Source organism: Convolutriloba macropyga, chromosome 3 (assembly GCF_964194025.1).
Source record: "Convolutriloba macropyga chromosome 3, txConMacr16.3, whole genome shotgun sequence".
NCBI classification, from domain to species: domain Eukaryota; kingdom Metazoa; phylum Xenacoelomorpha; order Acoela; family Convolutidae; genus Convolutriloba; species Convolutriloba macropyga.
The window spans coordinates 32,251,308-32,279,289 of record NC_134470.1 but is presented as its reverse complement, the minus strand read 5'-3'; the positions used below and the strand labels follow the sequence as shown (position 1 = coordinate 32,279,289).

Sequence of the window (27,982 nt, the reverse complement as noted above, 5' to 3'; positions counted from 1 at the left end):
CAGGTCCCCCACCGTTAAAATACCGGCAATTTCACTACTATGTGTATATATATATATATATATATATATATATATATATATATATATATTATATATATGTATATATACATACATATATATATATAATATATATATATATATATATATATTTCAAAACAGCGTCTGAGAAAGCAATAGAAGAAGTGCCTGAGTTTAATTTTTAACACTTAAGTTTACTTCAGTCACTTTTTATCAATCATTGGATCCCATTTTTGCGGGAATAAATGACAGTTTAGACGTTTTCGAAAATTTTTTTCTTTAAAATGGCAGGTTTTAAACATATTGGATCATTTTTTTTAAAATAAAAATTGCTCTGACCCGCGATAATAAGTCACCGCAGTTTTATTTGCGTCTTCTATAAATAACACTCTAAAAGGCTCGTTCAATAAGTCTCATTATTTCTTTTACAGTGAAGAGAAGTTTTCAGCATTATATAGCCAATTTTGTTTTAACTTCCAGTCTTTGTCTGTCGAAATTGTGAGTTTTTGCTTTTATCGAGATTGCTTGGAGCTAGTTCCTCATCTCGTTCGAGCACACCTAGTGTTTTTCAATGATGCTACAAGGGCCAACAATTTGGGTTGAAAATGGTCGAGAAAAAAAATTGTTAAACCAAAAAAGTAAGGTTGGCTAAAGTTAAATTAGTCTCAAATTAGATTATATCAACTCAAGATTGAGAAAAGCTTTTTTCCTGGTCAACAAGCGATTTAACTGTTATGCAAATCACAGCTAAAAAGCATTCAAAGGTTGACTTATGAAGAGACTTAATTCTAATTGGGAGGTCCAATATTTACTACAAGCACACAATCCAATAGCCACTTAATGTCGAGATAAAGTTTTTTCGTACGTTCAGCTGTGGTCTTTTAATAACAAATTATGGTCAAGCACGGATTCTTACAGGTGCAAAACTTGTCTCTTATTGTGTTGTCGTTGTCATCAACCAATGCGTACTCGAATTGTCTGCTGGGCTCAAGACCGTCCCCAGGAACATTGTTGTTGTATCCGTTGTCAAATACACAATCGTCATTTTGCAGATTGGAAGCCACCGGTATGTTGTCTCTGTACAGCCGACCCGGAGGGTTGTCCAGGCGAACACAGACTTTGATTCCAGTTGCGTTGGAGCTTTGATGAGACTGCGTAACTACAAAACATAAAAACTACTGTAAAACTTTAACAACAGTCGAATGGAGATTCGAGATTTGAAAATCTATTAAGTAGAATTTTTGAACACATTGGAAGCACTTACTCGTAAATGCTGCCCAGCTTAATCTGAAAAAAGAGGTTCCCAATTTGATTTAAATATTATATTATGAGTCGGCATCAAAGGCTATGGTATTTTGCAAATATATCAAACAATGAGGCTCGGTAATGTGATTTTGCACATAATAGTTCAAAAATAATTGGTTTACTCATTTAAAAAGTCGCTTTAAGCTCCAATCAATATGCAAATTAAACCATGTCTCATAAGAAGGCCCAAGATACAAGACAAGACAAACAACAAAATCAAATAAAAACAACAAAAATAACTTACGACCAAAACACAATATCTATCTTTTTTTTAAATGTAAAACTCAAAGAAGCATCAAATCAAAGCTAAAATAAATCAATTGAATTGCATCTCACAAGGAAAAACATGGGACCTGTCTTTATTGAGCACAAATAAGAAGTAGAAAATGATCACATTCTAATTCACTTGAAACAGATTGCGACCTCTCTCTTTGCCCAGACTACACTAAAAGTTGGAAAAAATAGGATTAAAGGTGCGAAATCTCAGAAAAAATTATTATTGGAATCAAATTTGTAAAACCATAATTTACAACAACCATAAACGTTCAAATTAAAAAAGTACAAAAAAAACTTGATACTGCTTAGGGATTCAATTGTACATGAGATTGTTGAGACTAAGCTAAAAGGCTACAAAAGATCAACAATTGTATGCAGAACTTAATACTTCAAAACTAATTTTACGAAGAGGGTGTCCAAGCCACTATTCGCACGTAAATTTGTCAATTTGATCAGTCAATTATTGAGCTTTGACTTGAAATCATCGTGGTCTGTAGTTAACTTAAAAAACGGAAAAATAAAAAAAGAAGTACGGCGCCCCATAACAATCGTGCAATTATTGAAACAATTGCAAGATTCAAAAATTAGACCAAAAGTGTTTTCACTATTGCTGCTTACCAGTTAAAGCAAAAAAATGTTCCAAACGTTACCAAAAAGGAAAATTTGACCAAAAAAGTCATTATACTATAAATATATGATGAATTTTGATTGATTAGCAAGCTATGTTAGCGAAAAACCACTATGTACCAACTGCTAGCATCCGATGGTTTAATAATTAGCTCCTTGGATAAGGAAATGGACATTTTATTAATGGCCTCAGTGATAAGACTACAAAAAGATTGCCCTCAAAATTCATTCAATTGACATCATCTGAAGATGAATGGGACCTACTAATGATCGGATCTTTAATTTAAAACAGATTTGCCTGTAATTGGGAATTAAAATATGCAAAAAACGCTTTAAAGGGCCAGACCAAAATTACAATCCGAACACGTTTTCGTTGCGAAAATCAACGATTATTCAACAACTGGCCTTGATATCTTTGCGCGGTTGTTGAAACAAGCATTTTGAAATACCGTTTAAATTATCGAAGGACCGCTAAAACGTTAGATCCAGCAGCACTTCCTTATGATCGGGAGGTAAATGAGACCTTTTTAGTTCCCATACATTTTATCAGGAGTTTTTATCACTGCACTTCCTGGCAAATTGGACAAATTGGTCCAAATAAGCATATTTCATGCCATTTTTTATGAAAAATTGCGAAATTTTCAAAAAAGTGGCCGAACTTTAAAAACCCGAAGCTGTTGACTGAAACAATTTAGCAAAAATCTTTTATCTTTAAACGTAAAACCAATAAGACTACCTCAACTTTTTTTCTTAAATTTTTAGAAAAAATTGATCAAAATTTCAGCAAAATTTAATAAAATTGTGAACAAAACAACCAACATTTGGCTAACGTTCACAGAGTTTTAAACCACCGTAAGTCCTCGGAAAAAAACGAAATCCAAAAAATTTTTAACATATATACCTAAACAGCCCAAAAAACAAATACACACACACACACACACACACACACACACACAGACACAGAGACTAACTCACACACTCACTCAAGCACACACACACACACACACACACGCACACACACACACACACACACACACACACACACACACACGCACACACACACACACCACACAAAAAAATGCTCTGAAACAGTTCTCAAACAAGCAAATTAAATTACCTCCTTGTATCTGTTCGGTACGAATAATAAATTATTAAAATTTGTTGTTTTTATAATGGTACTGAAAACAAATTTATTGTAAAACCCCATTATCTCTCTCTCAGATATTTATGCACCACCTAGACACCCCCTGCACGCGCACAAAGCGCACCCAACTCACATCCACTCACGCATTCACACGCAAACATGAACCCACTCTCGCATTTGTGTTGATAACACGCTTGAGTTTGATTTGAATGAGCAGAACAGCAATCCAAAATAAGTGAATTACGTGAACATGAGTGAATGTTTTGTCAACTTTTTGTTCAGCTTTTCCTTGATAAATTTCTTTTTCTGACAACAAAAGAGAGTGATGTGAGATCGCTTCTGCGATTTTAATATTTTGCCTGGCAATGCAAGAGCTTATCTTCCCTAGCAGTGATCACAGTCGAAGACCTGTAATAATCCAAGTCCTCGTCCTCTTTTTTTCTTAACCGAAGTCCTTGTAGCTCCATAAGTAAATTGAAATGATCTCAGCAATCCAGTCAAGAAATGATCTCAAAAATCAATCTAATAAAGAACCAATGAATATCTTCAAAAATAAAAGTAGCATTAGCTTTCTCATTCGTTTTCTAAGGTAATAAAGTTAACATCGTGTCCTACCTGGTACCAATGAGAAGCAAAATAACCACTTCTGGCCTACGAAAAACACCAGTTGCCATAGTCTCAAACGCTTTTGCTGTAGAAACGGATGCAAAAAGCTTTGTTGAATCCACTTGCCGGTGATGAAAGTCGTGGTTTATTTACTATCAGTTACAATAACTTTTGTAGCCATCAATGATATTTTTTACTTTAACTAGTCATTCTGTTGATATCAATTGCACCATTGTCGTGATGAATAGTCATGTTCTGACTCACAACAGCTTGTTTTTACAAAACTCTTCACGTTTTGTTAAACCAATTATAATTTTGAAGAGAATCTTGTTAGCTCATGCCGTTTCGGTATTCGACATCCTTAACTGCCGATAAAATCTAAGTGAACATTAATGTTATTTATGTTATTTATGAGAACTATTCTGCAGAAATAAACTTCCGAAAAATTGGAGAAAGTATATGAAGTATTTAGTTATCTTATTAAAATAAAAATTCAAAATCCAAAAAAGAGCATATACTTTCTCACCCAGGTTGAGGTGCTTGACGGAAAATGCGTATGTCCAGACCGTCCCAGACGGAAAGATCTCAAATCTAAGCTTTCGTGCGTTCACCAGACTTCGTGCGTTCATGTCCAGACTTAAGTGCGTTTCCCCGACTTTCGTGAGTTCTTGTCCTGATTTTTATATGTTCATTTTCAGACTTTAGTGCGCTCACCAGTCTTTTGCGCATTCAAGTTCAAAACTTTGTGCGTTCACCATACTTTCGTGCGTTCCCCGTCTTTTGTGCGTTCACCAGACTTTTGAGTCTTCACAAAGTTTTGTGCGATCACGTTCAGATTTTCGTGCGTGCGTGTTCAAACTTCCTTTCATTCATGTCCAGACTGTTGTGCGTTCAAATTATGACAAACTGCAATAATACATAACCTTTATACTTGAAATTAGCATAATTTGTTCAATTCGTATGTACATCCTCAAAATCATTAACTGGTTAGGAGAGTTTTAAAAACTTTGCCTAAACTATCAAAAGCATTGCAAACTATTTTTTGGATAAATATGATATACTCTGGAATGTAAGGCATGAGTTTTTGCCATCCAAAAATTGAATTGTATTGGTGCTTTGTCATTTTTTAAGATGTTTTCACACAATTTTCATGACTTTGATTTTTCAAAACGGAATAAACAGGTAAGTCCCAGTGCGCATTAATCCTTATTAGACACCCTAAGGTAGCTTTTGCAGCCTTTCAAGTGCTTACAATGCTGAGGCTGCTGGGAAGGTCTAAAGGTTAAAAGGTCTTTTTTCCAATTTTTCAGCTCAAAATGGTGTTATTTTTTGTTACTTTTCAAGTTTTTTTGTTTGATTATTCTTGATTTCACGTTTGTCAAAATTGATAATTGTTTTTTTTGCAAGATATAAATACTTGCCATGGCCCTCTTATGAACCTTATGTTGTGGTAATGCAATTATATTTACAAAAGTTATACTACTTTTTGCATTTTTTTCAATTTTTTGAAAATGTTTGCAATCTTTTAAGGTTTTCCAACATCAGGGGCCAAAATGCTCCTCGAGGATACAAAAATTATTTGCTGCATGTTTTCAAATGGCATTGGAACGGTTTTCAACATTTTAATGTTACAATTTTTGCAAGTTCTGAAAAAAATTCTATTTGAAGTTTTCTTAAATTGTTGTCATTTTTTTGTTTTTCCAATCTCAGGGGTCACAAAATTTCGTTTAGGGTTTGATAATAGATTTATGAAAAATTTTAGTGGCATTGAAGTTGTTTCCAACATTTCAATTTTGTTTTTAACATTTCATTTTTCCTGTTTCAGTGGTCGGGTAATCTCATCTAGGGACTGCAATGTATGTTACTGCATAGTTGGCGTGGACAATGCAATGGTATTAAAGTTTTTAATATCACAAATTTTTGCTATTTTTTCATTAGAAATTGAAAGGCTTTCACTGCTTCTGAGTTTTTTCTCATGTTTCTAGTTTATCAATCTTTATGTCCCAATACAACTTTTTAGGGTTGAAAATGGGTTAAAGGAAAGCCTCTGGAGACAAGGAAACAGTTCTGAAGAAATTAAAATCAAGAATTTGAGCAATATTTCATTGCAATTGTCGTCAAACTTTCTGGATTGTTTTCAAAGTTTATGAATCGTTATGGGCCAATCGAACCTTTATAGGTCTTCCAGATAGGTTACTAGACAGATTTCAATGAAAACAAATGGTATTGATTTTTTTACTTTAGCAAAATCAAGATACTTTCTTTAAACTTTACAATTTTATTTTAATTAATTGTCATATTTCTCTATTTCTGCTATTTTTATTAGCTAATGCTGTTCGAAAGCTTGTGCTTGTGTTAGTGAGTATATTTGTTTAGATCAGATTTGGCCATCAGTGTAAAAGCCTCAGGAGATTAAGCAATGATCATCTTACTTAGTTTGTTTAATTTTTGCGGTTGTTTTTTTAGCTGATGATCAGGTGAAATAGTTCTAAGTTATTCAATCAATGCTATATTCAACTTGTTCTTCTATGTTTTTTTAAACTTCAGATACTTCTTATAACATAAAAAGTAAACGTTTTCAAGGCAACACAAAATACTGAGTGCATTTCTTTTCATATTCGACATTTTGCTTATTATTTTGTACTCAAGTGACTATCAGCTTTCAACATTGAAGGCAACCACTTGAGTGGTTATTCTGGAGTAAGAGTGCTAAATTTCTTTTCATAGATAGTTTTTTAAAGACGGCTGAAAGCAATTTGCACATTCACATCCAGACTTTCGTGCGTTCTTGCTCAGACTTCCGTGTGTTTTCCTTCGATGTTTCCAGCCTATGTAATTTTGAACGCAATAAACCCCCTTGTGCGTTTATCTTCGGTCTGAACATACTTGATTCCATCTGGGGCCTGAACTTGGGCAGGAACATGGTACATGAGTTGAAAAACGCAATGAAAACACAAACAAGCGAAAACATCAATATTTCAAACATTAAAATGCTTAACCCTCCAATAAAGTTCTCACGAAAGGAAAGAACTAACGGTGCCGCCAAGATTTGAGAAAATTAGCATTCGAAGAAAGTCCTGTTGTCCGAGGACATTTGAATATTTTTCAACGAATAACAAATACGACTGTTCGAAAGAGGGAAATCAGTTGGTACCAATATGCAAATAATTCCGTCAGCTACATTCAAATGCAATTTTTGAAAATGTTTGCAATCTTTTAAGGTTTTCCAACATCAGGGGCCAAAATGCTCCTCGAGGATACAAAAATTATTTGCTGCATGTTTTCAAATGGCATTGGAACGGTTTTCAACATTTTAATGTTACAATTTTTGCAAGTTCTGAAAAAAATTCTATTTGAAGTTTTCTTAAATTGTTGTCATTTTTTTGTTTTTCCAATCTCAGGGGTCACAAAATTTCGTTTAGGGTTTGATAATAGATTTATGAAAAATTTTAGTGGCATTGAAGTTGTTTCCAACATTTCAATTTTGTTTTTAACATTTCATTTTTCCTGTTTCAGTGGTCGGGTAATCTCATCTAGGGACTGCAATGTATGTTACTGCATAGTTGGCGTGGACAATGCAATGGTATTAAAGTTTTTAATATCACAAATTTTTGCTATTTTTTCATTAGAAATTGAAAGGCTTTCACTGCTTCTGAGTTTTTTCTCATGTTTCTAGTTTATCAATCTTTATGTGCCAATACAACTTTTTAGGGTTGAAAATGGGTTAAAGGAAAGCCTCTGGAGACAAGGAAGCAGTTCTGAAGAAATTAAAATCAAGAATTTGAGCAATATTTCATTGCAATTGTCGTCAAACTTTCTGGCTTGTTTTCAAAGTTTATGAATCGTTATGGGCCAATCGAACCTTTATAGGTCTTGCAGATAGGTTACTGGACAGATTTCAATGAAAACAAATGGTATTGATTTTTTTACTTTAGCAAAATCAAGAAACTTTCTTTAAACTTTACAATTTTATTTTAATTAATTGTCATATTTCTCTATTTCTGCTATTTTTATTAGATAATGCTGTTCGAAAGCTTGTGCTTGTGTTAGTGAGTATATTTGTTTAGATCAGATTTGGCCTTCAGTGTAAAAGCCTCAGGAGATTAAGCAATGATCATCTTGCTTAGTTTGTTTAATTTTTGCGGTTGTTTTTTTAGCTGATGGTCAGGTGAAATAGTTCTAAGTTATTCAATCAATGCTATATTCAACTTGTTCTTCTATGTTTTTTTAAATTTCAGATACTTCTTATAACATAAAAAGTAAAAGTTTTCAAGGCAACACAAAATACTGAGTGCATTTCTTTTCATATTCGACATTTTGCTTATTATTTTGTACTCAAGTGACTATCAGCTTTCAACATTGAAGGCAACCACTTGAGTGGTTATTCTGGAGTAAAAGTGCTAAATTTGTTTTCATAGATAGTTTTTTAAACACGGCTGAAAGCAATTTGCACATTCATATCCAGACTTTCGAGCGTTCTTGCTCAGACTTCCGTGTGTTTTTCTTCGATGTTTCCAGCCTATGTAATTTTGAACGCAATAAACCCCCTTGTGCGTTCATCTTTGGTCTGAACATACTTGATTCCATCTGGGGCCTGAACTTGGGCAGGAACATGGTACATGAGTTGAAAAACGCAATGAAAACACAAACAAGCGAAAACATCAATATTTCAAACATTAAAATGCTTAACCCTCCAATAAAGTTCTCACGAAAGGAAAGAACTAACGGTGCCGGCAAGATTTGGGAAAATTAGCATTCGAAGAAAGTCTTGTTGTCCGAGGACATTTGAATATTTTTCAACGAATAACAAATACGACTGTTCGAAAGAGGGAAATCAGTTGGTACCAATATGCAAATAATTCCGTCAGCTACATTGAAATGCAATTCCTATTAACCTTAACAGCTCAGTTTTTTAAATATATTACCAGCCAGTGAAATGTACACGATCTGTCGGTTCCCTCTCATTGAGGGATGCGTAAAACAAATTTTTGTTAAGACTTGTTAAAATGAACATTGTACTATTTAGTTGTCTCGGTCTTGAGCACAAACAAATAGATATAGTCAATTTAACAATTCCAAAATGTTCAGAATAGTACAAGTATTTATGGTCTGCATCAAACTGAAAAATCGATCCGTCAAGATATAGATTAATTGATATGGGTTAATTTACTTCGTTGCTCTGAACAAGTTTTTACCCTTGCCTTATATGGCAAGTACTATTGTAACTTTTTGCTCTTAACAAATTGTTCTCCCAACCTAAGAGCACTTAATTGACATCTATTTTGAGGAAAAGTCGCTGATTTGGTTTGCGATAATCGCTAACTCTAAGTTGTTCAAATATTCCACACAAATTAATGGTGTTAGTATAATAATAAAATTTTGGTTTGAACAAATTTGAAGCCATTTCTTGGGAGCGCCTCTTCAATATAACTTCACAGATATCAGCTAAAGATGTTTTGTTTATGTGAAAGTTCTAACTATAAGTCAGAGTTAGAATTAGCACAAATCACCAGTAAAATTAAACTTATTCATTTTATTTTTATCAAATAATCTGTAATATCAAATATTTCGTTATGTTACATCAAACCAAATCTTTACGTTAACAATGTGAATAGTCAAAACGTAACAAAAAACCAAACAAAGGGGAAAATTAGCAACTACAAAAATTTCGTTGATGGAGAAAAATCTTACAGCTCTAAGTAATGGAATTGATAACAAAAAATCCCTTTTACGATCTCTTTTATTTGCTGTCCTCACCCTAGCATAAAAACATACATAATTGTATTTATTGTAAGTAACAAATTTTGAAAAGAACCTGGAAAAAGAGGTTTATTTTGTCACCAAACTCAATCATTAGAATATTTTATAGCAAAATAACTCATGTCAATATACCCATTTCTAAAATAACCAATCTGCCAAGTTGCCCATTGCGATTATATCCATGCATTCCGTTTGACTTTTTTGTTCAGTTATCTGATTACAAATTAGCAATCGATATTACCAGCACGATATCTAATAGTCAAGCTGCTAATCTAATCCCATATCTTGTTGTTATAGTTTCATAACAATTTTTAAGCTAGGTAATTGTTCTGGTAGTTTTAACATGAGGATAAAACATTGAGAATACTTTGGATATTTTGTCAGATTGTTTATATCGGCATTGGATATTTTGTACTGACACCATATACCTATATTCAGAGCCTCTTCTGAGAATAAAATTCCTTTTCTTGTTCGAAGAAAATTTTATCTATTATGGTTTCTTCAGAGGTTATCTGACTTTGGACTGGGATCCAAATCTGAGTGGAAAAAATCAGCAACTAAGACAAGCAAAATTTCTGAGAATTGATAGGAATAATATAAGTCGATATAAGCTGTGAAGATGATGAACTTCCTTTACATGAGAGGCAATCATGGCATACAAATATCTCGGAAAACTGAAAAAGACGATGCATATGAAATTTTTGGTTGTTTTTTTTCTGGTAACTCGCTAAATATTATGAGTTAGAAATGGCGCAAATCTCAAGTAAATAATAAACTTATTCACTTTATTTTTATGTTTCATCAAATAATTTGTAATATCAAGTATTTCGATATGTCACATCAAACCAGATCATTACGTTAACGATGCGATTTGTCAAAAAGTAACAAAAAACCAAACAAAGGGGAAATTTAGCAACTACAAAAATTTGGTTGATGGAAAAAATCTTACAGCTCTAAGCCATAGAATTGATAACGAAAAAAATCCCTTTTACAATCTCTAAAATTTTTTGCTGTCCTCACCCTAGCATAAAAAGATACATAAATATATTTATGGTAAGTAACGAATTATTGAACCTTGAAAAAGACATTTATTTTGTCACCAAACTCGACCATTTGAAAATTTTATAGCAAATTAATTCATGTCAATATACCTATTTCTAAAATAACCAATCTGCCAAGATAACCAATGCGATTATATTTATGCATTGCCTTTGAGTTTTTGCATTGCCTCTGATTACAATTTATGCATTGCCTCTGATTACAAATTAGCACTCGATATTACCAGCGCGTTATCTAATAGACAAACTGCTAATCTAATCCCATGTCTTGTTGTTATAGTTTCACAACAAGTGAAACTATAACGAACAAATGCACGACTAAATTCACTAGCTAATTTTTAAGCTAGGTAATTGTTCTGGTAGTTTAAACATTAGGATAAAACATTGAGAATACTTTGGATATTTTGTCAGATTGGTTATATCGGCATTGGGTGTTTTGTACTGACACCATATATCTATATTCAGAGCCTCTTCTGAGAACAAAATTCCTTTTCTTGTTCCAAGAAAATTTTATCTTTTATGGTTTCTTCAGAGGTTAACTGACTTTGGACTGGGACCCAAATCTGAGTGAAAAAAAATTAGCAACTAATAAAAGCGAAATTTCTGAGAATTGATAGGAATAATATAAGTCGATATAAGCTGTGAAGATGATGAACTTCCTTTACATGAGAGGCAATCATGGCATACAAATATCTCGGCAAAGTGAAAAGGACGATGCATATGAAATTTTTGGTTGTTTTTTTTTCGGGTAACTTGCTAAAATAGCAAAATATTTATTTCTGAAGAGAAGAAAGCCAAATTTGCAGTGAATTTTGTTTAACTAAATAAATAGACAAATCTCAATTTCAATAATCGTTGTTCACACTTACTCCGCTGCTCCTTACTAAGCGACAACTTTGAAAGGTGTGATCAGCTCCTTCGAAGCCTATAATTTAGTTCAAACTGATAAACTTAAAGCATGATTAAATAGCAAGTAAAACTGATTGTCGCTCCTTGAAAATAATGATGAACAAATATAAATGATGCACAAGAAATTCAAACTTGTTAGGTTATCGAAGGCCCAAACAATAGTTTTAATCTCTCAATTTTTACAACATTTTGAAATTTACAAAAACTGCTAGACATTACAGAAGTGTGCAATAGTTAATTTTTGCTTTCTGAAATTTACACTACAGAAGTGTGGAATAGTTAATTTTTGGGTTTGAAATGGGTGCTTCTCATGGCAAGTTGAGTGCAGATGATCTGGATTTCCTCCTGAAGGAGACAAGATTCACAAGAGATGAGATAGTAGCATGGCACAGTGGATTCAGGATGGAGTACAGGTTAACATAGACTTTAATTTATCCCGAGTTAGTGGATTTGGGTTATTCATTTAAGTAAAAAACGGACTCGCTATTGACTCGTATTTGCTATTTGTGTATTTGAATCCAGCGTTCTTAGGACTCCTAAAAAACAATTTGCATTTTTTTGCTGGTTGACAACTTCTACTCCTTGTTCGTTTCGAGCTAGTGCATTTTAACATGCAGCTTCAAGATCATTCAAGAAAAGTTCAAAATCTGTTAGGTTTCAAACACCAATTTTTACTGAAACTTTATGCTAACAATCTCAGTAAATAAACTTTAACGGTGATTAAATTACTGAAACTATTGTTAGCGAAAAGATATTTTCAAATTATTTTAACGCAATTGAATCACAACCTGAACCACTGAATAAACATGTTGTTAGAAGAGGCTTCATGAGTGAGAAGGACTTTGTGCACACATACAAGAGGAAGTTCCCTGATGGAGATGGCGTCATGCTTGGAAATCACCTCTTCAGAGTTTTCGACAGTGATCACGATGGTAAACGAGACCCATTTCAATTCAAATCAAAATAAATTTTTCTTGTGTGTATTGCTGACCTTCTACTAAATTTAATTTAATTTAATTTAATTTAATTTGATCTAATTTGATTTGGTCAATAGACCTGAGGGGGGGGGGGGGGGGGGGGGGGGTTAAACTCGTCTCACGATGCTTCTGATTGTTTACATTATACTGTTCAATTCATTACAGACTAGTATACTGAACTTCAAAACTAAGGTAGCACCCTGCAGTATTTTTACCAACTATGAATTCAGTTTTGTAATTTAATAGCAAATTTCACCATATTTAACAATTGTTTGATTTAAAAAATTTTAACGTAAAATGTAAGGCTAACTTACCAGATGACCCAATGTCAAAGGTCAAACTCTATCGAATCTTCAATGCCAAAAGAATGTTATTAATTGCTCTCAAACGAAGTTTGTAGCAATTATATTAGTCCTGTTGGTCTTTTTTATGCAATTTTTCGCTTGACCGATGTTTCGTCTGACCCATTTGACTTTTCGTCCTCAAAAATGGGATAAACAGGTAGCGCCCAGAGGGCATTAAATTCTCTTAGAGCCTTTCAGCTCTGTTTCAGCTCAAACTGTTTTGGAGACATACTTATGGTGTGATGTGAAGGGCAGTTCTTAGTGGTTGAAGACACCCCCACTGCTGACCCCCCCCCACTATTGCCCCCACACCCCCCTCTGCATCGTTGCTCCCATCCCACTGTTGCCCCCTCCCTCTCCATCAGCTCCCCGGTGCAACACCCCCCCCCCGTGACTACTGACGAACAACCGATCGCTAAAAACACGCAATTTTATACTTTTTTTCATAATTTTTTCAAGCTTTTTGAAGATTTTTGTCATTTTTTGAGTTCTTTCAGCCCTAGGTGTGAAATAACCTCCTCTGGGTTTTGACAATAGTTTACTGTACAGTTTCTAGATGTAATGTAATGTTTTTCAAGATTTCAACACCACGAATTTAAGCATTTATTTTATTGCAAAACTTCAATTTTTTTCAATTTTTTTAAAATTTTTTTTGAAGTTTATTGCAAAACTTCATTTTTTTTTTCAATTTTTTTTTCGACATTTATTGTCATTATTCAGCCGAGCAGAAAATCACCGTTACAGTTTGATAATAAGTTAGTGGAAAATGTTTTTTGGCCAGGGATTAGTTTTCAACTTTTATTATCAAAATTTTTAGCAGTTTTTGTATGCAACTTGCAATTTTTGTCAAGTTTTTTGAAATTTTCTGTTATTTTTTAGGTTTCTCCGCCCTCAAGAGTCTCCTCTAGGGTTCGGTTACAGGTTACTGCATAGCTTCTAGATGTAATGAAATGTTTTTCAAGATTTTATTATTAACAATTTTGAAAATAATTGTAATTTTTTTAGGTTTTGTTTTAACTTTTTTGAATTTTTATCATTTTCTTCGGCACCAGGGTCATAGGGACCTTCTCCAAGTTTTGAAGATGAACTGTCGCATAGTTCCTAGAGTTAATGGAATGGTTATCAATATTTTAGTGACTCCAGCTTTCGCAATTTTTGATAAAATCAATTTTCGGAAAAATAGTATCAGGGTCCAAGTTTATGGATCTTTATGAGCCAGTGAAACTATTTTAAGCTTGAAATAGGAATACTGGATAGTCTCTTGAGACAATGAAATGGTTTTGAAGTTTTTAATATCTTGAATTTTAGGAATATTTTGTTAAAATTTGCGATTGCTTTCAAAATTTTTGAATATTTCTGTCCTTTTCCGAGTTTAACAATCATTACTTGCCAATGAAGCGTTTCAAGTCTTGCAGATAGGTTGCCTGACATGACTCCAGAGACAAAATAAAGTTTTGAAAATTTTCACAGCGAAATCTGGAAACTTTTCTTTAAATTTTGCAATACTTTGCAAATTTGTAAAATATTCAGTTCTTTATTTGATTTGTTTACTAACAAGGCTAGAATACTAAAAGTTGCAGAGTAAAAAGCCTCTTTTGAAGCTCGCTGACTGACGAAGCCAACCGCTCGCTGGTCGTTTGAGAGCAATTCGCCCGACGTTAGTCGGTTTTGTTCATTATTTCAGAAGCATGAGCAAGTTCACCCAAAAATGAACAAACGTGAAAACATATCACCATTTGAGTCACCTTTATATTTTACAGTGAAGAATAGATGGAATTCGTTCTTTCAAAAATGGACCATATGGAAAATAGACACGTTTAATATAAAAATCACACGAAGCCATCACTAGCGTAGAGAAGCAGGGTGTAAAGTTTGACAAACGTTTGCTGAAAATGAAGAACGTTGTTATCGAATAGCAAAAAAATTGAATTTTAATCATGAAGGGGCAGCAATAAATTGAGCCCCAACGAAATTCTGTTTGACTTGATTTAATTTTTTTTAAAAAAACTCAGAATGAAGATATTTTTGGTTCAAACGATTAAGACATGATTACGATTGTGCATATTTCATATGTGATTAATAGCCGCCTCCAGCCTCTCAACGGCTATTATTTCGGCGCTCCTTGTCTTTTTACAAATCAAAGAATTTGAATTGTATTGGGGCGCTGTCTTTTTTTACGACTCGAAGAGGAGTATTGGAGAAGTCCTTTTTTTTAATCAATTTTATTGGAGTGAATTTTGAAGCGGGAAATGAAACATGTCAAAAAATTTGTAGTGATTTTGTTGCTGAACAAAATAAAGAGTGGAGCGAAAAGAGCGTGGTTTTTTGTTCATATCGCTGTTTTCTAGAGAGCGAGAAATTGAAGTGTGAAAAAAAAATTCTGTTAGCGAGCGAAATTTTTTGTTCACGTGCGGCATTTTAAAGCAGTTTTTTCCCAATTTTTTTGGTTAAGAGGTTTTATTATGATTTGCTTTTAACTTTAGGCTGGGTTTGGTAGTGGTTTGAAGGTTTCTGAAATTTTATGTGAATTTTATGCTAATTCGGATGTTTTTCATGTATTTTGCTGATTCTTGGGATAATTTTTTTCTTTTTTACTATTGTTTTGTTTTACTGCCTCAAATGGGTATTGAAGATACCCCTATTACTTGAGCAATTTTCAGTTAACACGTGGTTACAATTTGGTGGATATGAAGCTTTTTTTGTTGAGAATTATGACGAAAAATGTCGAAAATTTGAATTAATTTCCTTAATTTTGTGCAGTTTTTCGGTTTTTTCTGATCTTTAGACAAGTTTCTCAACCTATTATGACGTGCCTTTTGTTTTGCGAGCATCTGGGTACCTTATTGGCTGAAAAAAATTGTTTAGATTAAAGTGCTTTTGTAATATTAAAAAAATATTAACATTTTCCAGTTTTTTAGTCAAAGTTAATTGTAAAACTTATTTTTTTCAAGATTTGGCTTCAATTATTTAAAAAAAATCTTATTCTTGGTTTTAGAAGTTACTAGTTGTATTGATGAACTAATTGTGGCAGAAATAGTTTTTTAGAGTATCAATTTATGACAGATTTTGATCAGATTTTTTATCATATTTTAATGGAATTAATTTTTTTTACTTTTTTGTTTTATGGTTTTATTTTAGGATAATCGTAAATTATTGGAGGCACGTTTTGTCTGATGAGTAGTTGGATGGCATGTCAGTGGATTTCCACTTCGAGTCGTTTCCGGAATTCTTCGGGCTATGTTTTTTTAAGATCTGTTCACACATTTTCATGATTTTTGAAGTCAAATTGGAGTAGTGATTTTGGTCACGCCGAAACAGGAAGTGGAGCGAAAAAGCGAGTGGTTTTGCGATGTGAAATTTTTTCGCTCTAAATTTAAAGTAGAGTGAGAAAACAGTGTTTGAACAAAATTGCGCTTTCTCGCTAGTGGTTTTTTTGATCTTATGCTGCAATTTCACTTTGATTTTTACCGTTTTTTCGGTTTTTTGGATTGGATTTTTTCGAAAATGTTTTCCCAATACTTTTAAAGTCCGTTCTAGGTCTAGTTTTCTGTTTAGTCAATGAAAATTCTTTGTTTAACCAGTCTCTAAGAATGCGTTTCACTAAAATTGTTTTGAGGCGACAATTTCATGGAGTGAAGGGCAGTTCTAAAGTTTGCCCCCCACCCCTAACACTCATTCCAGTCCACCTCACTCCGCTCATCCCCTTATGCTATATCGCCAAACCCCGGCTAGGTACTACCAAAACCATGCGCTCGCAAGGTTGTTTGAGAGCAATTCGACCGACGTTAGGTGTTGAGTTTTAAATAAATAAGTAAATAAGCCCAAAAACATAATTAATATTATAAATGTCAGAAAAAATTGTGGTGCTCAGAAATAATTGTGGTGCTCTTTAGTTTCACTTTATTTAAAAAACAGAAAACATATGACTACCTTTTTCAGTACATCAAAAGCAAAGGAGTGCAATATTATCATAAAACAAATTTTGTGCAACGAAGAAACTTTTTGACTCCGATAAAATGCGCTACGTAAGTATTCACTACTCAATACTAATGAACAAAGTGAAACCGTGAAAATGTACTTGATACATATTATTTTCAGTTCGAGCTTGACAAAATTATAATCCAAGTAACTTGAAACAAATTATTTAACTGTATTTTTTTGCGTGATCTGCATGTTGCGATTGCATATTATAAACATAGGCACATGGTATAATCATGGAACAGTACATAAATTGCACCGTCCATGATGTAGCGATTTTATATTCATTAATCATACAAAGAACAAATTCAATCGTGAGCAAAACCTACATTAAACAAGGAGGCTAGTTAATGTGCGATCGCACATAAGGTTCCGATCCCGCTCATCTACAATTTTGACATAATTGTCTACCAAATGAGGAACAGATAGAAAAATACAAAAATTCAAGTGTTTTTTTTAAAATTGGCGTGTGAAGGAAAAGATAGCCTCCAAAGCCAATAACTCAGTGGAGTAAAAAATGATGCATTAGATTGATGAGGAGATATTGCAATAATGAGAAAGAGAGTCAGGACTAACAGCAAAATCTAACAACAGCAGCAAACATTAATTACATCAAAAGCTTTATGTCCGTTTCAATAAACAAAACTTAATAAGAAAGTCAAAATAGCGTCCGATGAAACTGAAACTAAACAAAAAAACTTGTAGTTTGCCAAAAAAAGATATGGGACCAATCCATAATAAGGCTTGGTAACAATTAGACAATAAAGATCAAAAACAGTAAAGTTGAGAAATTTGCTTCTATTTTTTAATAACAATTAATTTCAAAGTAATGAAAACCACTAGAAATCAACTAAAAAATCTTCTAGGTTTTCAATTACCAATGCTTCAACAAAAAGGGATTAGGAACTGTGGGTATTCATTTGTTTATGCGGTTACAAAAAGAACAACAAATAGACAACAAACAAAAAATCAATTAATACTTGCCAGAAAACGCTTTCGAAGGCGTAAAGCCATACTTTTGCCCTGAAACTATGTTTGGTTGCATCTTCTTCAAACACCAGTAATGTATTATGTGAACTCTTCTTAATGAAACTAGGTAACAAGCAAACCAAAAAGGGAAAAAAGACAAAATTAACTAATACTTGTTTTTTCGAAAAAAAGAATTATTTCCAAAGACATGAAAGCCGTTAATTACAAACTGAAATAATTAAATAGTTTCTATTATTCTTCCAAAGAAGCCTATAAGATCTGCAATTTTCAAGAATATGTCTTAAGTCTATAAAAATAACGTCCAACATGACAAAAATCAAAAATTTGTTTAGTTATTTTTGTGAAAAAACCCGTGGTGTCGAAGCCAGTAAAGTCATAACGAATTAATTGTAAACATTAGATTTTGTGACACCAATCTTTTTTGACACCTTCCTTTGACAACAATAATGTCATATTTGGACTGTAATCAACAAAACTAGGCAACAAACAGACAATAAAAAGAACAAAATTGCAAAATTATAAATTAATTTTTTTTGTTTTAGAAAACAATTGTTTTCAAAGTTATAAAAGCCATCAGCTATCAACTAATATCAGAATATCGGCTGATCTACTTCTCCATGGAAAGCCAATGGAATCGGTTCATTGTACAGGAAATTTTATACAACTAAAAAGACAAAGTAAAAACAATAGTTTAAGACGACCTTAAAAAAAATTCAGATAAATTCTTCGAGAATGTAGTGTCGAAGCCGTCAAATCCATAATCTATATCATAAAAATTTTAATATTATCAACCGTGTATTATTTTGAACGCCACTAATGTGATATATGAACTGTCAATAACGTGATAATACGATAAAACTAGAAAAAATAAAAATGTACAAATACCTAAAAATAAAATAATGTGAAATCTGCTAGTATCAAAGCGAGAAAACCATAACTTCAGGAGTAAAACCTCGATAAATATTGAATTCGAAGAAGCAATCTTTCATTGCTGACACTAAGCTACAAATTGACCAAAGAAACAGAAAGATTGAGGCAAATTTTAGTGAGCATTTTTTTATTTTAAAATCAAATACTTTTTGTTAGTCAAAGTGACCATAAGCTTTCAAGTAATAAATTAGATTCATTATATTGGAGTTCTCTAGGAAGCTAATTGGACCTATCACTGGTGAGCATTGATTTGAAATATTCTGTTGTTTAATTAATATAAAAAAGATTAACTTTTTTTAATAAAAAACCGAGTGATTACAATCCGAACTGCTTGTGGATTGTACCAGTCCAAGATTGGTCCAAAACTAACCCTGCTAATGCTGTCCATCCCTTCAAAACATTTAATTTTTAGAATGTCATAGATATAGATGGTTTGTTAGTTAAAAAATCAGGAATAAATGCTGCGTTTTTGATAATCAACGAGTAAAGTTGGCAAAAAACGGCAAAGTTTAGTTACAGAGCACTCTCAACGGAAGTAGAAGTTCCTCGTTTCGAATCTCCAAAAATTTGTGTTATTGGCTTTTGGGTGTGCACTTCCTGCAATGTTTATTAAAGTCGACTGACGAAACTTATTTCGTGCTGTTTTTAATGAAAAAGTCTGAATTTTGAAAAAGTTACCAAGGATTTTTGAAGAAGAAATTAAATAAAATTGAACGAAAGTATTTTTTGTCTTTTAAAAAAATCAACAACACTTTCATAAAAAGTTTTGAGCAATTTTAGCAAAAATTGGCAAAATTTTAGTTAAAAATTCCGAAAAGGTGAATAAAATCAACGGAATTCACTCTATATTCTCAAAAGTTTAAACCTCGATAACTCCCTGTAAAAAACGACAATCAAAAATATTTTTTTATTTTCAAGTCTACGCTGGACAAGCTTTCTATTAATACCATTCTCAACTCTCTACGATGAATATATCGATCGGCCAAAATTGTCTGAACAAAAAAAACCCTTTTGAGTTTATAGTTCCTCCCCCCTCAAGAGGGGTCGGAACAATGATCAATATAGTGTCAACGACAAAACCCCAGACTAAAAAATACGGAGGAACATCCACCCTGTGTTTCAGGCAAATTGAGTTTTCGTGAGTTTATGTTTTCTGTAAATGTGATCCACAGAGGCACTAAAGAGGAGAGACTAGACATGGCCTTCAAGCTGTATGACATTAACGGGGACAAAAAGATCACCAAGGATGAAATGACACAAATCAATGAGGCAAGCCTTTCGCTTTTAATGTCGACTTCAAAATATACTGAATATCAAAAAAAACTAAGTCAGAACCCTATAGTACTACTGAGTAAAAACCCATAATTTGACCTCATATCAACCCAATTTATGATAGAACTTTAGGAAATTTAGAGTTTTGATCGCTTTCGATTGGTTTTGATTGGTCAATTTAGGAAATCATTGTTTTCGATTGTTTTTTTAGGATATAATGCCGTTTTGAACGCTTTTTTTAGAAGATTGTTGCTCTTGATTATCTAATTAGTAAATTACCGCTTAAGCACGTTTTTGACAGTTTATAATTGCTCTTGAACGAGATTCGAATCCCCGCGGGGTCAATTGTTTTTCCACCCAACTGTCGTTCGAGATCAGTTCTTCCGACATGAGTCGGTTTATGTTTATATTTGATTTCAACGCACGCAAATGTCCGCTTTCAAAATCACCGATGCGATTGCAAAAAAGAGGTAAGAATAGTGGTGAATGCGTTGGGAGCGGTGAAAAAATGACCTGCAAATCTTTATTTCACCGCTATTAATAGTAAATCTAACAAAAAATCACCACTAATTTTACCAAATATCTGCCGCGGAAAAAAATATATAAAAAATATATAATAATAGCGGTGACGGATATTTTTTCATCGGATCAGGGAGTTGTTCAAATCCAGTGTTGAGACAAAAGCGAGAAAAAAAGACCCAAAAAGCATCGTTTTTTGTCATTTTTTTTATTTCGTCGGTTTTTTTTATGTAAGAACTGTTGTATATCATCTTTTTGTCGGTATCGTCCACAATTTATGGCAGTGCAATCATGTTCGTTTTTAACATTTTCTTTTGCTGGTATCATCAGGTTTTGTTGCAACTGTCGGTAACAAAGGATGAGTGCACTTGGTGAAGAAAAGATGTGATAGGTTTTCCAAACAAAACGCTCAAAAACGGTAATCGCTTTGAAAAAAAAGTGGTTAAATACAGATATCCCCTAAAAAAGAACGGTTAAAAATAGTTATCTCCTTTTATAAAAATAACTGTTAATAATTGTGATCTCCAAAAGAAAAACGCTCCTTAACTAAATAAAAAACCGCTCAAAAACGGTCTTTTCCTAAAATTAACAGTCAGAAACGGTGAATTCTTAGTTTTAAAAAACGCTTGAAAACGGCCATCTCCTTAAAAACAAATCTCAGAAACTATCACTTCCTATGTCAAAAATGATCAAACACGCTCAAGTCGGTCAAAAGAAATGAAGGTTTTTTGAGCGTTTTTCCCTTAAAATATCGATGAAAAAATTGGACAAAACTTCAGTAGTGTTAACTTTTTGTTTATAAAATGTGATTTTGTGACGTTTTCCTTTCATTTGTCTATTTATTTTATAATAAAATGGAGATAACCAAATTTGCCCTAGGGCATCTGGTATGTGACAATCAAGTATAAGATCAACTTCACAGTACGCAAGACCACTAAGGTAGCGAACCAATGGAGTAAAAAAAGATTTGAAACTGGATCCTGAGGTGAATTGATATTGGGTAAACATCGAGTTAATATTTCACAAATATATAGGCTGCTAACTTGCTTTTTTTTCTAATATAGGACCCCAATTGCTTTCTAAAAAACTGAACAAATCATATCCAAGCTTCGCATTTAGTGATTTTATCTCACTTTTAATAGTCTAATAGAGTGACTTTTGTTCAAAACTTGAAACTGGTTTTTTTGCCAGTAACCATTTTTTTAACCTGACATCAGAATATTTTTAACCACGAAGTGATAGCAAGGGCATTGATGGCCATCTCGTGTGTTTTTTGCATCTCAAACAAGGTGAATAATGTTGGAGTGCTGTTTGTTTATGGCTCAAAGAAGAAATGGGAGCATTGCTCGAGTGTAATTGTTATTGGAGAGTAAATGTATACTCTAGTGTATACATTTTTCAAGCTTATAAGCTTGAAAAATAAAGCGCCCCACGATACAACTGAGTTTTTAGTTCATTTGATGCGCTCTTGTTTAGAAGTTTTGGTCGATGCAGCAACATTACTTGATTATATATGATTTACATCAATTAAATGACTTATGTCATCATCTATTGAATCTAAATTGAGAATGTAAAATCCCCCTTTGGTGTTGAAGAAATCGTTGACAAAAGTAAACTCACAAAAAAAAAATTTTCCCGATGAACTGCCTTTTCTAGAAGCCAATGTTAGTCAACAGAACATTAGTGGTTTCTTTTGATTTTCATTTAGATCAAATGATCTAGATTTGAATAAACTGACTTAAAAACCAGATAAATGTTGGCAAGTTTTCCGCTAGCAGCATTATGATAAGTAACATGAGAAACCTATTCAGTATGCTGTTCCAAAATTTGCTTAGTTCTCATTGCCAAATCGAAATTAGCATACTGCTTCTAGCTGAAAACTGGCCATTTTCTATGTGATTTTTTTTGGAAGCAGGCTTGTTATTTTTTAAATGTTATTTTGTCAAAAATTCTATCTATAAAATTTCAGTATTTTTATCAGTATTAGTTTGACTATAATGGCTTCTAGTACAGGTAAACATCAATATACCACGTAAAATTTTACTTTAAGCTACTAATTGCTCGCAAATAAAATTTGTAGCAATTATATCAGTCATGTGGTCTAAGAGCAGCATGGTATTACAGAGGATTGTTTAGCTGAAGCAAGTTTGTTCATGACTTGAATTCTGACTCCTTTCTCAAGTGTTTACTTCTGTTTTAAAGAGTTGAGTTGGTTATATTAAAGGTGAAAAAGACTATTTGAAAGTTTTTCTTCTCATAGAAGTTCCTCCTACCAGACTAAGCTACACAGCAAGCAACTACTTACTAAGCCCCACTGCCTAACTCTCCCCCCAACTAACCTCCTCACCCACCTAACCACCTCCCCAACAACTTACAAATTACACACCAAAGATCCCCAGCCTTTCGGTTTTGAGAAGAAAATTTAACGAAGTGAAGTTCGTTTTCGATCTCAAATGTTCGACCCATTCCCCCCCCCCCCCCCCCCCCCCCCCCTCATTCACACCAACACCCAAACTCTCCTCCACATTCAGCCATTTGGTAGTTTGGCCCCCTCTCTCGTCCAACACATTATGTTGGGTGATACCCGATGTTAGCACCTTATGGAAATAAGAACTCAGCTATCGGCTCAATATAAAATTACTTTAAGTTTGGGTTTCAAAGTAAGGTTTCAACCGTGGATTCGCTTGCTTGCCTGTGAAAATGTCATAATACTTTGCGGTAACTTACCCGAAGTAACATACTAGACTTGATGTACTCAATCCGCATAAACGTGACCAAAATTTGAAAAGCCAGTTTCATTTAAATTGGCGTTTTGCAGAATTGAGTGACCAAAAGATGTCCAAACTTTTATTTATTCATCTATGTTTTGAATGATGGAATTCACCTACCGAAAACGTGGAAATTAGTTACTTATACGTGGAAAGCGACTTTATTTTGTCATGTGTATTGACGGATAAATATCCAGGATTTTGAGCACGCAGTTAGACTATCACTTTGTTGCCGACTTTTATGTGTAATTAATTGAGACAAAATTCAAAGACTAAGTTGTTCTTGTGAAAAGTGCTAAGGGTAATTGTAAAACCGCTTATTGTCTTTTTAGTCTATTGAAAGTATCGAGAAGGAAATCGCTGAAGTTAATTAAGCTTTCTTTCAGTTCGGTTAATAGATGCTGAAACCGGTTACTTATAGAGTGGAAACTAGTGACCTATCGCCTGAAAACGAGTAACGAAAGATTTTCTCAGGTTTTTGCGATAACACTTTGTGAAAGTTGGGGCACAAATAAGCAATTTTGAAGGTAATTTGATTTAAATTAGCCTGTAGAATCTTGTATTTTTATCGTTAGAAGGCTTCTAGCTGGGGACTGGCTAGCGCCCAAAACTTTATCAAAATTCCGAAAGATTTGTTTTGTAGTTCCTCTTGCTGTAGGGAGTGTACAGTGTTGTCCCCAAAAAATGTTGCTCTTTCGGCTGCTTAAAAACTTCACTCTGAATAATTGAATTAATAATCAAAATATGTAATACCAGCAACAAGTAATGTTATAGCCAGAGACAGTTAAATGAGTAAATTCAACAATCAAAAGGAATTTGTCTATCAAAACTAATTAATGATCCACACTAAATCAAACCACTTCAATCACTCTCTCCGCAAGTATCCACAAATCCGTTTCTTTACTTCCTATCCCCGATAACTAAATTAAGTTCTGCCTCCCAGTAGCTATGTTACTGGCCAGAAACTTATAATCTTCCCAGCCAACAAATTTGAATAATTCTGCAGTTTCACTCTCTACAACTGCAAAACTGTTCTTTCGCAAAGAACTCTCAAACGACAACAATTTTCTCAATCTGAGAATCAACTGCTCCACTTGAGCTCTCTCTCTCTCTATCTCTCTCTCTCTCTCTCAAGTTTTGATTGACGAATTGCTGTTTCTCAGCCTCGTAAGTCTTTCTCTCACACTTGCTCTCTCGCGTCTGATCGTTTTTCTTGTGCCTAAGGGTATTCAATCTTATCAGTTATTAACAGCAAAACGTAACGTGTCGTTCCTTTTAGAACATTTTGACCTAACGTATAAGCACAATAGTGGGCGTTAAAGTTTTGTCACGCGCTGTAGTTTATCTTATATAAATGTTTGCCTAACATGACCGGAATTCCGTGATTTATTTGGTTTGCTAATTTCAGGATCCAACAAAAGTTATGTTTCATGTTGAAGAGTTCTTATACAAGTACATGCATTCTTTTTTATCCTTTTTCGTGTTACTGATACTTCTCTGATTTAGCCCCTGAAATCTTTCTAACCCATTTTAGATCCAGCAATGTTTGTTTTAATCAACATTAAACTATTTTCTTGTACTCACAGTGAAGAAAAAATCAAGGAAAACTAAGATCTTTGTAGAATATTCGTTAGCGTTAATACCATGAAACTGAACTGTAACTAGTTTGCATTCTTCACGTTTTAATGTGGTGTTTGGTAGATATTTTGATCCTGGTAAGAGTGTTGTTTTTTCATAGAAGCACAAAAATCAGTTATCGTCTCTTTTTTGTTTGTTTTAAAAGCCAAAATGAACGGTTTTGCGTACCGGAAACAGCTAGTTGTTTTTCCAATGGGTTAAAAATTGTCCTAGAAGTGATTAGTTAAAATTTCATGGTGATCGGACTTGAGGAAATAGGGTTTTCAGGACTTGGGTTGGGGTCGCAAAAATGTGGACGCTTGGTTTTCTAACGTTTGATTTTCTCTCTATCAGAAATTCCTTCAAACAGACCTTGTGCTCTTTTCAACTGATCAATCTACTCTCAAGAATACTGCGGAGCAATATTTAGTCCTATCTCAAACATCGAACTCACTTCATAACCCGTTATTTCCATTAAAAGTTCTCTTTTGCAAATTTTTTGACCTTCTGAAGCTCCAATACCTTAGTTACCGCTTTTTCTTGACAATAATGATTCCTTCTACTGTATAACCACCAAAACTATAGTATTGTTACTGTTTTTGAGCTCTGATTTTAACTAGACACTTTGATTTAATCGAAAATCCCCGCTAAATTCGACCTGACTGACAAAATTTGATTATAAGAACTCCAACAACTAATTGCATTAATTCACAAGATCTATACCAAACTCCTCCTGCAAAAAAACACTACTGAAAAACTTCTTACCAGTTTTCCTAAAATGGGGTTACCGGGCTTGGGTTCAAAACAATATTGCAATAAAAAGCTAACACTTTTTCCAATCGTTTCAATTTCCTTTTCATTTCTTCATGCGTGTCCCTTCAACAATCTTTTTTTTACTTGATTTTGATATGGATTCAGGTCCGTTTGATTGTTCTGCACAAAAGCCGAACACTTGCTGAATTACACCATAAAAGTATCAGTTTTTAACGATTAAAAGTCTCTTTTCTACCATTCGAAAAACAAAATATTGGTAAGTGCTTTTTCTCTCACATATAATCTGCTTTGTTTTTTCACACAGTACGGTGTGTGACAACAACTTTACCTCTCTGTCTTTAATCTGTCTTCCCCCATGCTTTGGGTAGCTGTTGGAGGCTAACAAACATGTTTTTCCTCGGAAAAATACAATAAATTTGGCCGACAAATCCTTCAAAGCATACCTTTTGTTTGTTTCCCTTTTTATGCACTAAATGTTCCTAGTTAAGATACCCTTTATATCCTTCCTGAAAAAAATAAACAATAACCCCAAACTTGTAGCTTTTTATAGGTAATAAATACTCACGTTCATTATACCAAAATGGCTTTCAGGGATGCAATTTGGCGGTTTGGGGGAATTCATTTATTAAATTATCATTGCTTTTCCCAAGCCCTTCCATTCTTTTTTTGGTGTATTCATACTTGGTTTCTTCCGTTTAATGACCTCGGAGTTTGATTCTGACTATTTCTGACAACTTGATCACTTTGCAAAGCTAATCTCCCATTTGTTTACATAATATTTCACACCAACCTAAATCGCTCAAGTTCGCTCCTTTTGTTTACTTATCAAATACGCTCAAGATAAACCTCGAAACTTTGAAAATTAATTATTATTTCGAAAGCCAAGTCCCTCTCTCAACTAGGGGTTAAGGACCCATGATTTATATCAATTCCACATAGCCGAATGTCACTGATTTTCACACACGCTTATCTCAAAACATGCGTCGTGAAAAATCCCGACAATATTAAGCGTGTGTACTCGAATTTTCGGACCTTGGCCACGTAACGCAAGATTGACCGATAAAAGATAAAAGAAATATGTCAGTTTCTTAACATCGTTTCTCAAGTTCAATACAAAAGAGTACTCAACTATTGCTGATAATGTTTGCAAAATATCTCAACAGTGTGACACAGATTTTTTCATTATGATAGTTAGATGGAGCTCTTCAACTTTACATTGGGGCAATGCGTATTATCTTGATTCCATAGATATATTCCACCAGAGCCCTAGTGTAGGGTATCAGTGATCAAAACATTTATTTTCTAATTTTTATCACAAATAATGCGTCGAAAATTTTCTCTGTAATAGTAGGGCATGCAAACTTACTTTGGACGTTCAGTATAGATATTTCCGGTGCTTTATTGTTGAATGACATTTATGTTTGAAACTTGTTTCGAAACTTTATTTTAGAAGCTTGGTTTGAAATTTAAGGGTAGAATTCAAAGTGAGAATGTCATTTTTCAAATTTTTTGTCTTTGTGTCTGTAGTCTTTATTTGACAAGAGTCTATTTCGCGGCTATTATCCGATCATCCTCTGGCCATATGTTTTTAAAATTGCTCAGAAAACTCCCAATGCATATGACGAGCTTAACAAGCCAATGCTTCTCTTATAGTCTTCCGCTGTTATCCCAATTTTTAGGCAATGCTGTCGCTTGTTGGTCCCATAATGGAAACCAGTGCTCCGGAAGACGAATTAAACCCAGCAATCAGAACAAAGCGAATCTTCCGTCAATTTGACAAAAGTCATAAGGGTTTCCTCCTCTTTGAAGACTTCGCAGAAGGTATCAAAGGTGATCCAATCATTTCTAAGCTTATGCTGGAAGACCCTGCTCCTAGAAGATGAAAAAATCTTCAGCCGCAAAGTTTTCGTCTACAGCAAAGAGCCCAACGAAAAACATGACTCACTGATAAAAAATTTGTCCCTACCATTTGAACAAACTGCAAGACGGGAGAACTAGAAATTCCTAATCGTATATAAATTTTCATGTCATATTGATATCATCTGTTAATTTTGAAATCTCAACACTTTGGATTAATGATTTTCATGGCTGCGAAACTGTAAGCTGAGCG

At 33.6% G+C, this 27,982-nt stretch overlaps 2 protein-coding genes across 4 annotated transcripts in view; one reads left to right on the top strand and one right to left on the bottom strand.

Annotated features, from left to right (window-relative positions):
• Positions 1-4,208, bottom strand: part of LOC142337013 (uncharacterized) — a 70,869-nt gene extending 66,661 nt beyond the window's left edge. For 2 of the 3 annotated variants that reach the window (XM_075386028.1, XM_075386029.1), the window contains exons 1-3: positions 3,986-4,208; positions 1,283-1,305; positions 935-1,177 (exon numbers count right to left, since the gene is read on the bottom strand). In XM_075386028.1, the coding sequence (XP_075242143.1) occupies positions 935-1,177; positions 1,283-1,305; positions 3,986-4,044 (325 nt within the window). In that variant the 5' untranslated portion in view covers positions 4,045-4,208. The remainder of the gene's footprint in view (positions 1-934; positions 1,178-1,282; positions 1,306-3,985) is intronic. The other variant, XM_075386030.1, reaches the window with a different exon arrangement.
• A 7,552-nt stretch (positions 4,209-11,760) lies between these two features.
• LOC142337012 (neurocalcin homolog) lies at positions 11,761-27,903 on the top strand. The gene is made up of 4 exons (XM_075386027.1): positions 11,761-12,116; positions 12,520-12,635; positions 20,046-20,191; positions 27,552-27,903. The coding sequence occupies exons 1-4, from the start codon at positions 12,001-12,003 to the stop codon at positions 27,753-27,755; spliced, it is 582 nt and encodes a 193-aa protein (XP_075242142.1). The 5' UTR covers positions 11,761-12,000; the 3' UTR covers positions 27,756-27,903.
• Positions 27,904-27,982: the final 79 nt, after the last annotated feature.

What these genes read in the sequence shown, in the direction of transcription:
- LOC142337012 (XM_075386027.1), top strand. Translation starts at nt 12,001, where the DNA reads ATGGGTGCTTCTCATGGCAAGTTGAGTGCAGATGATCTGGATTTCCTC. An exon ending in GGATTCAGGATGGAGTACAG is followed by an intron (nt 12,117 to 12,519) that starts GTTAACATAGAC and finishes ACATGTTGTTAG; the next exon opens with AAGAGGCTTCATGAGTGAGA. An exon ending in AAATGACACAAATCAATGAG is followed by an intron (nt 20,192 to 27,551) that starts GCAAGCCTTTCG and finishes CCCAATTTTTAG; the next exon opens with GCAATGCTGTCGCTTGTTGG.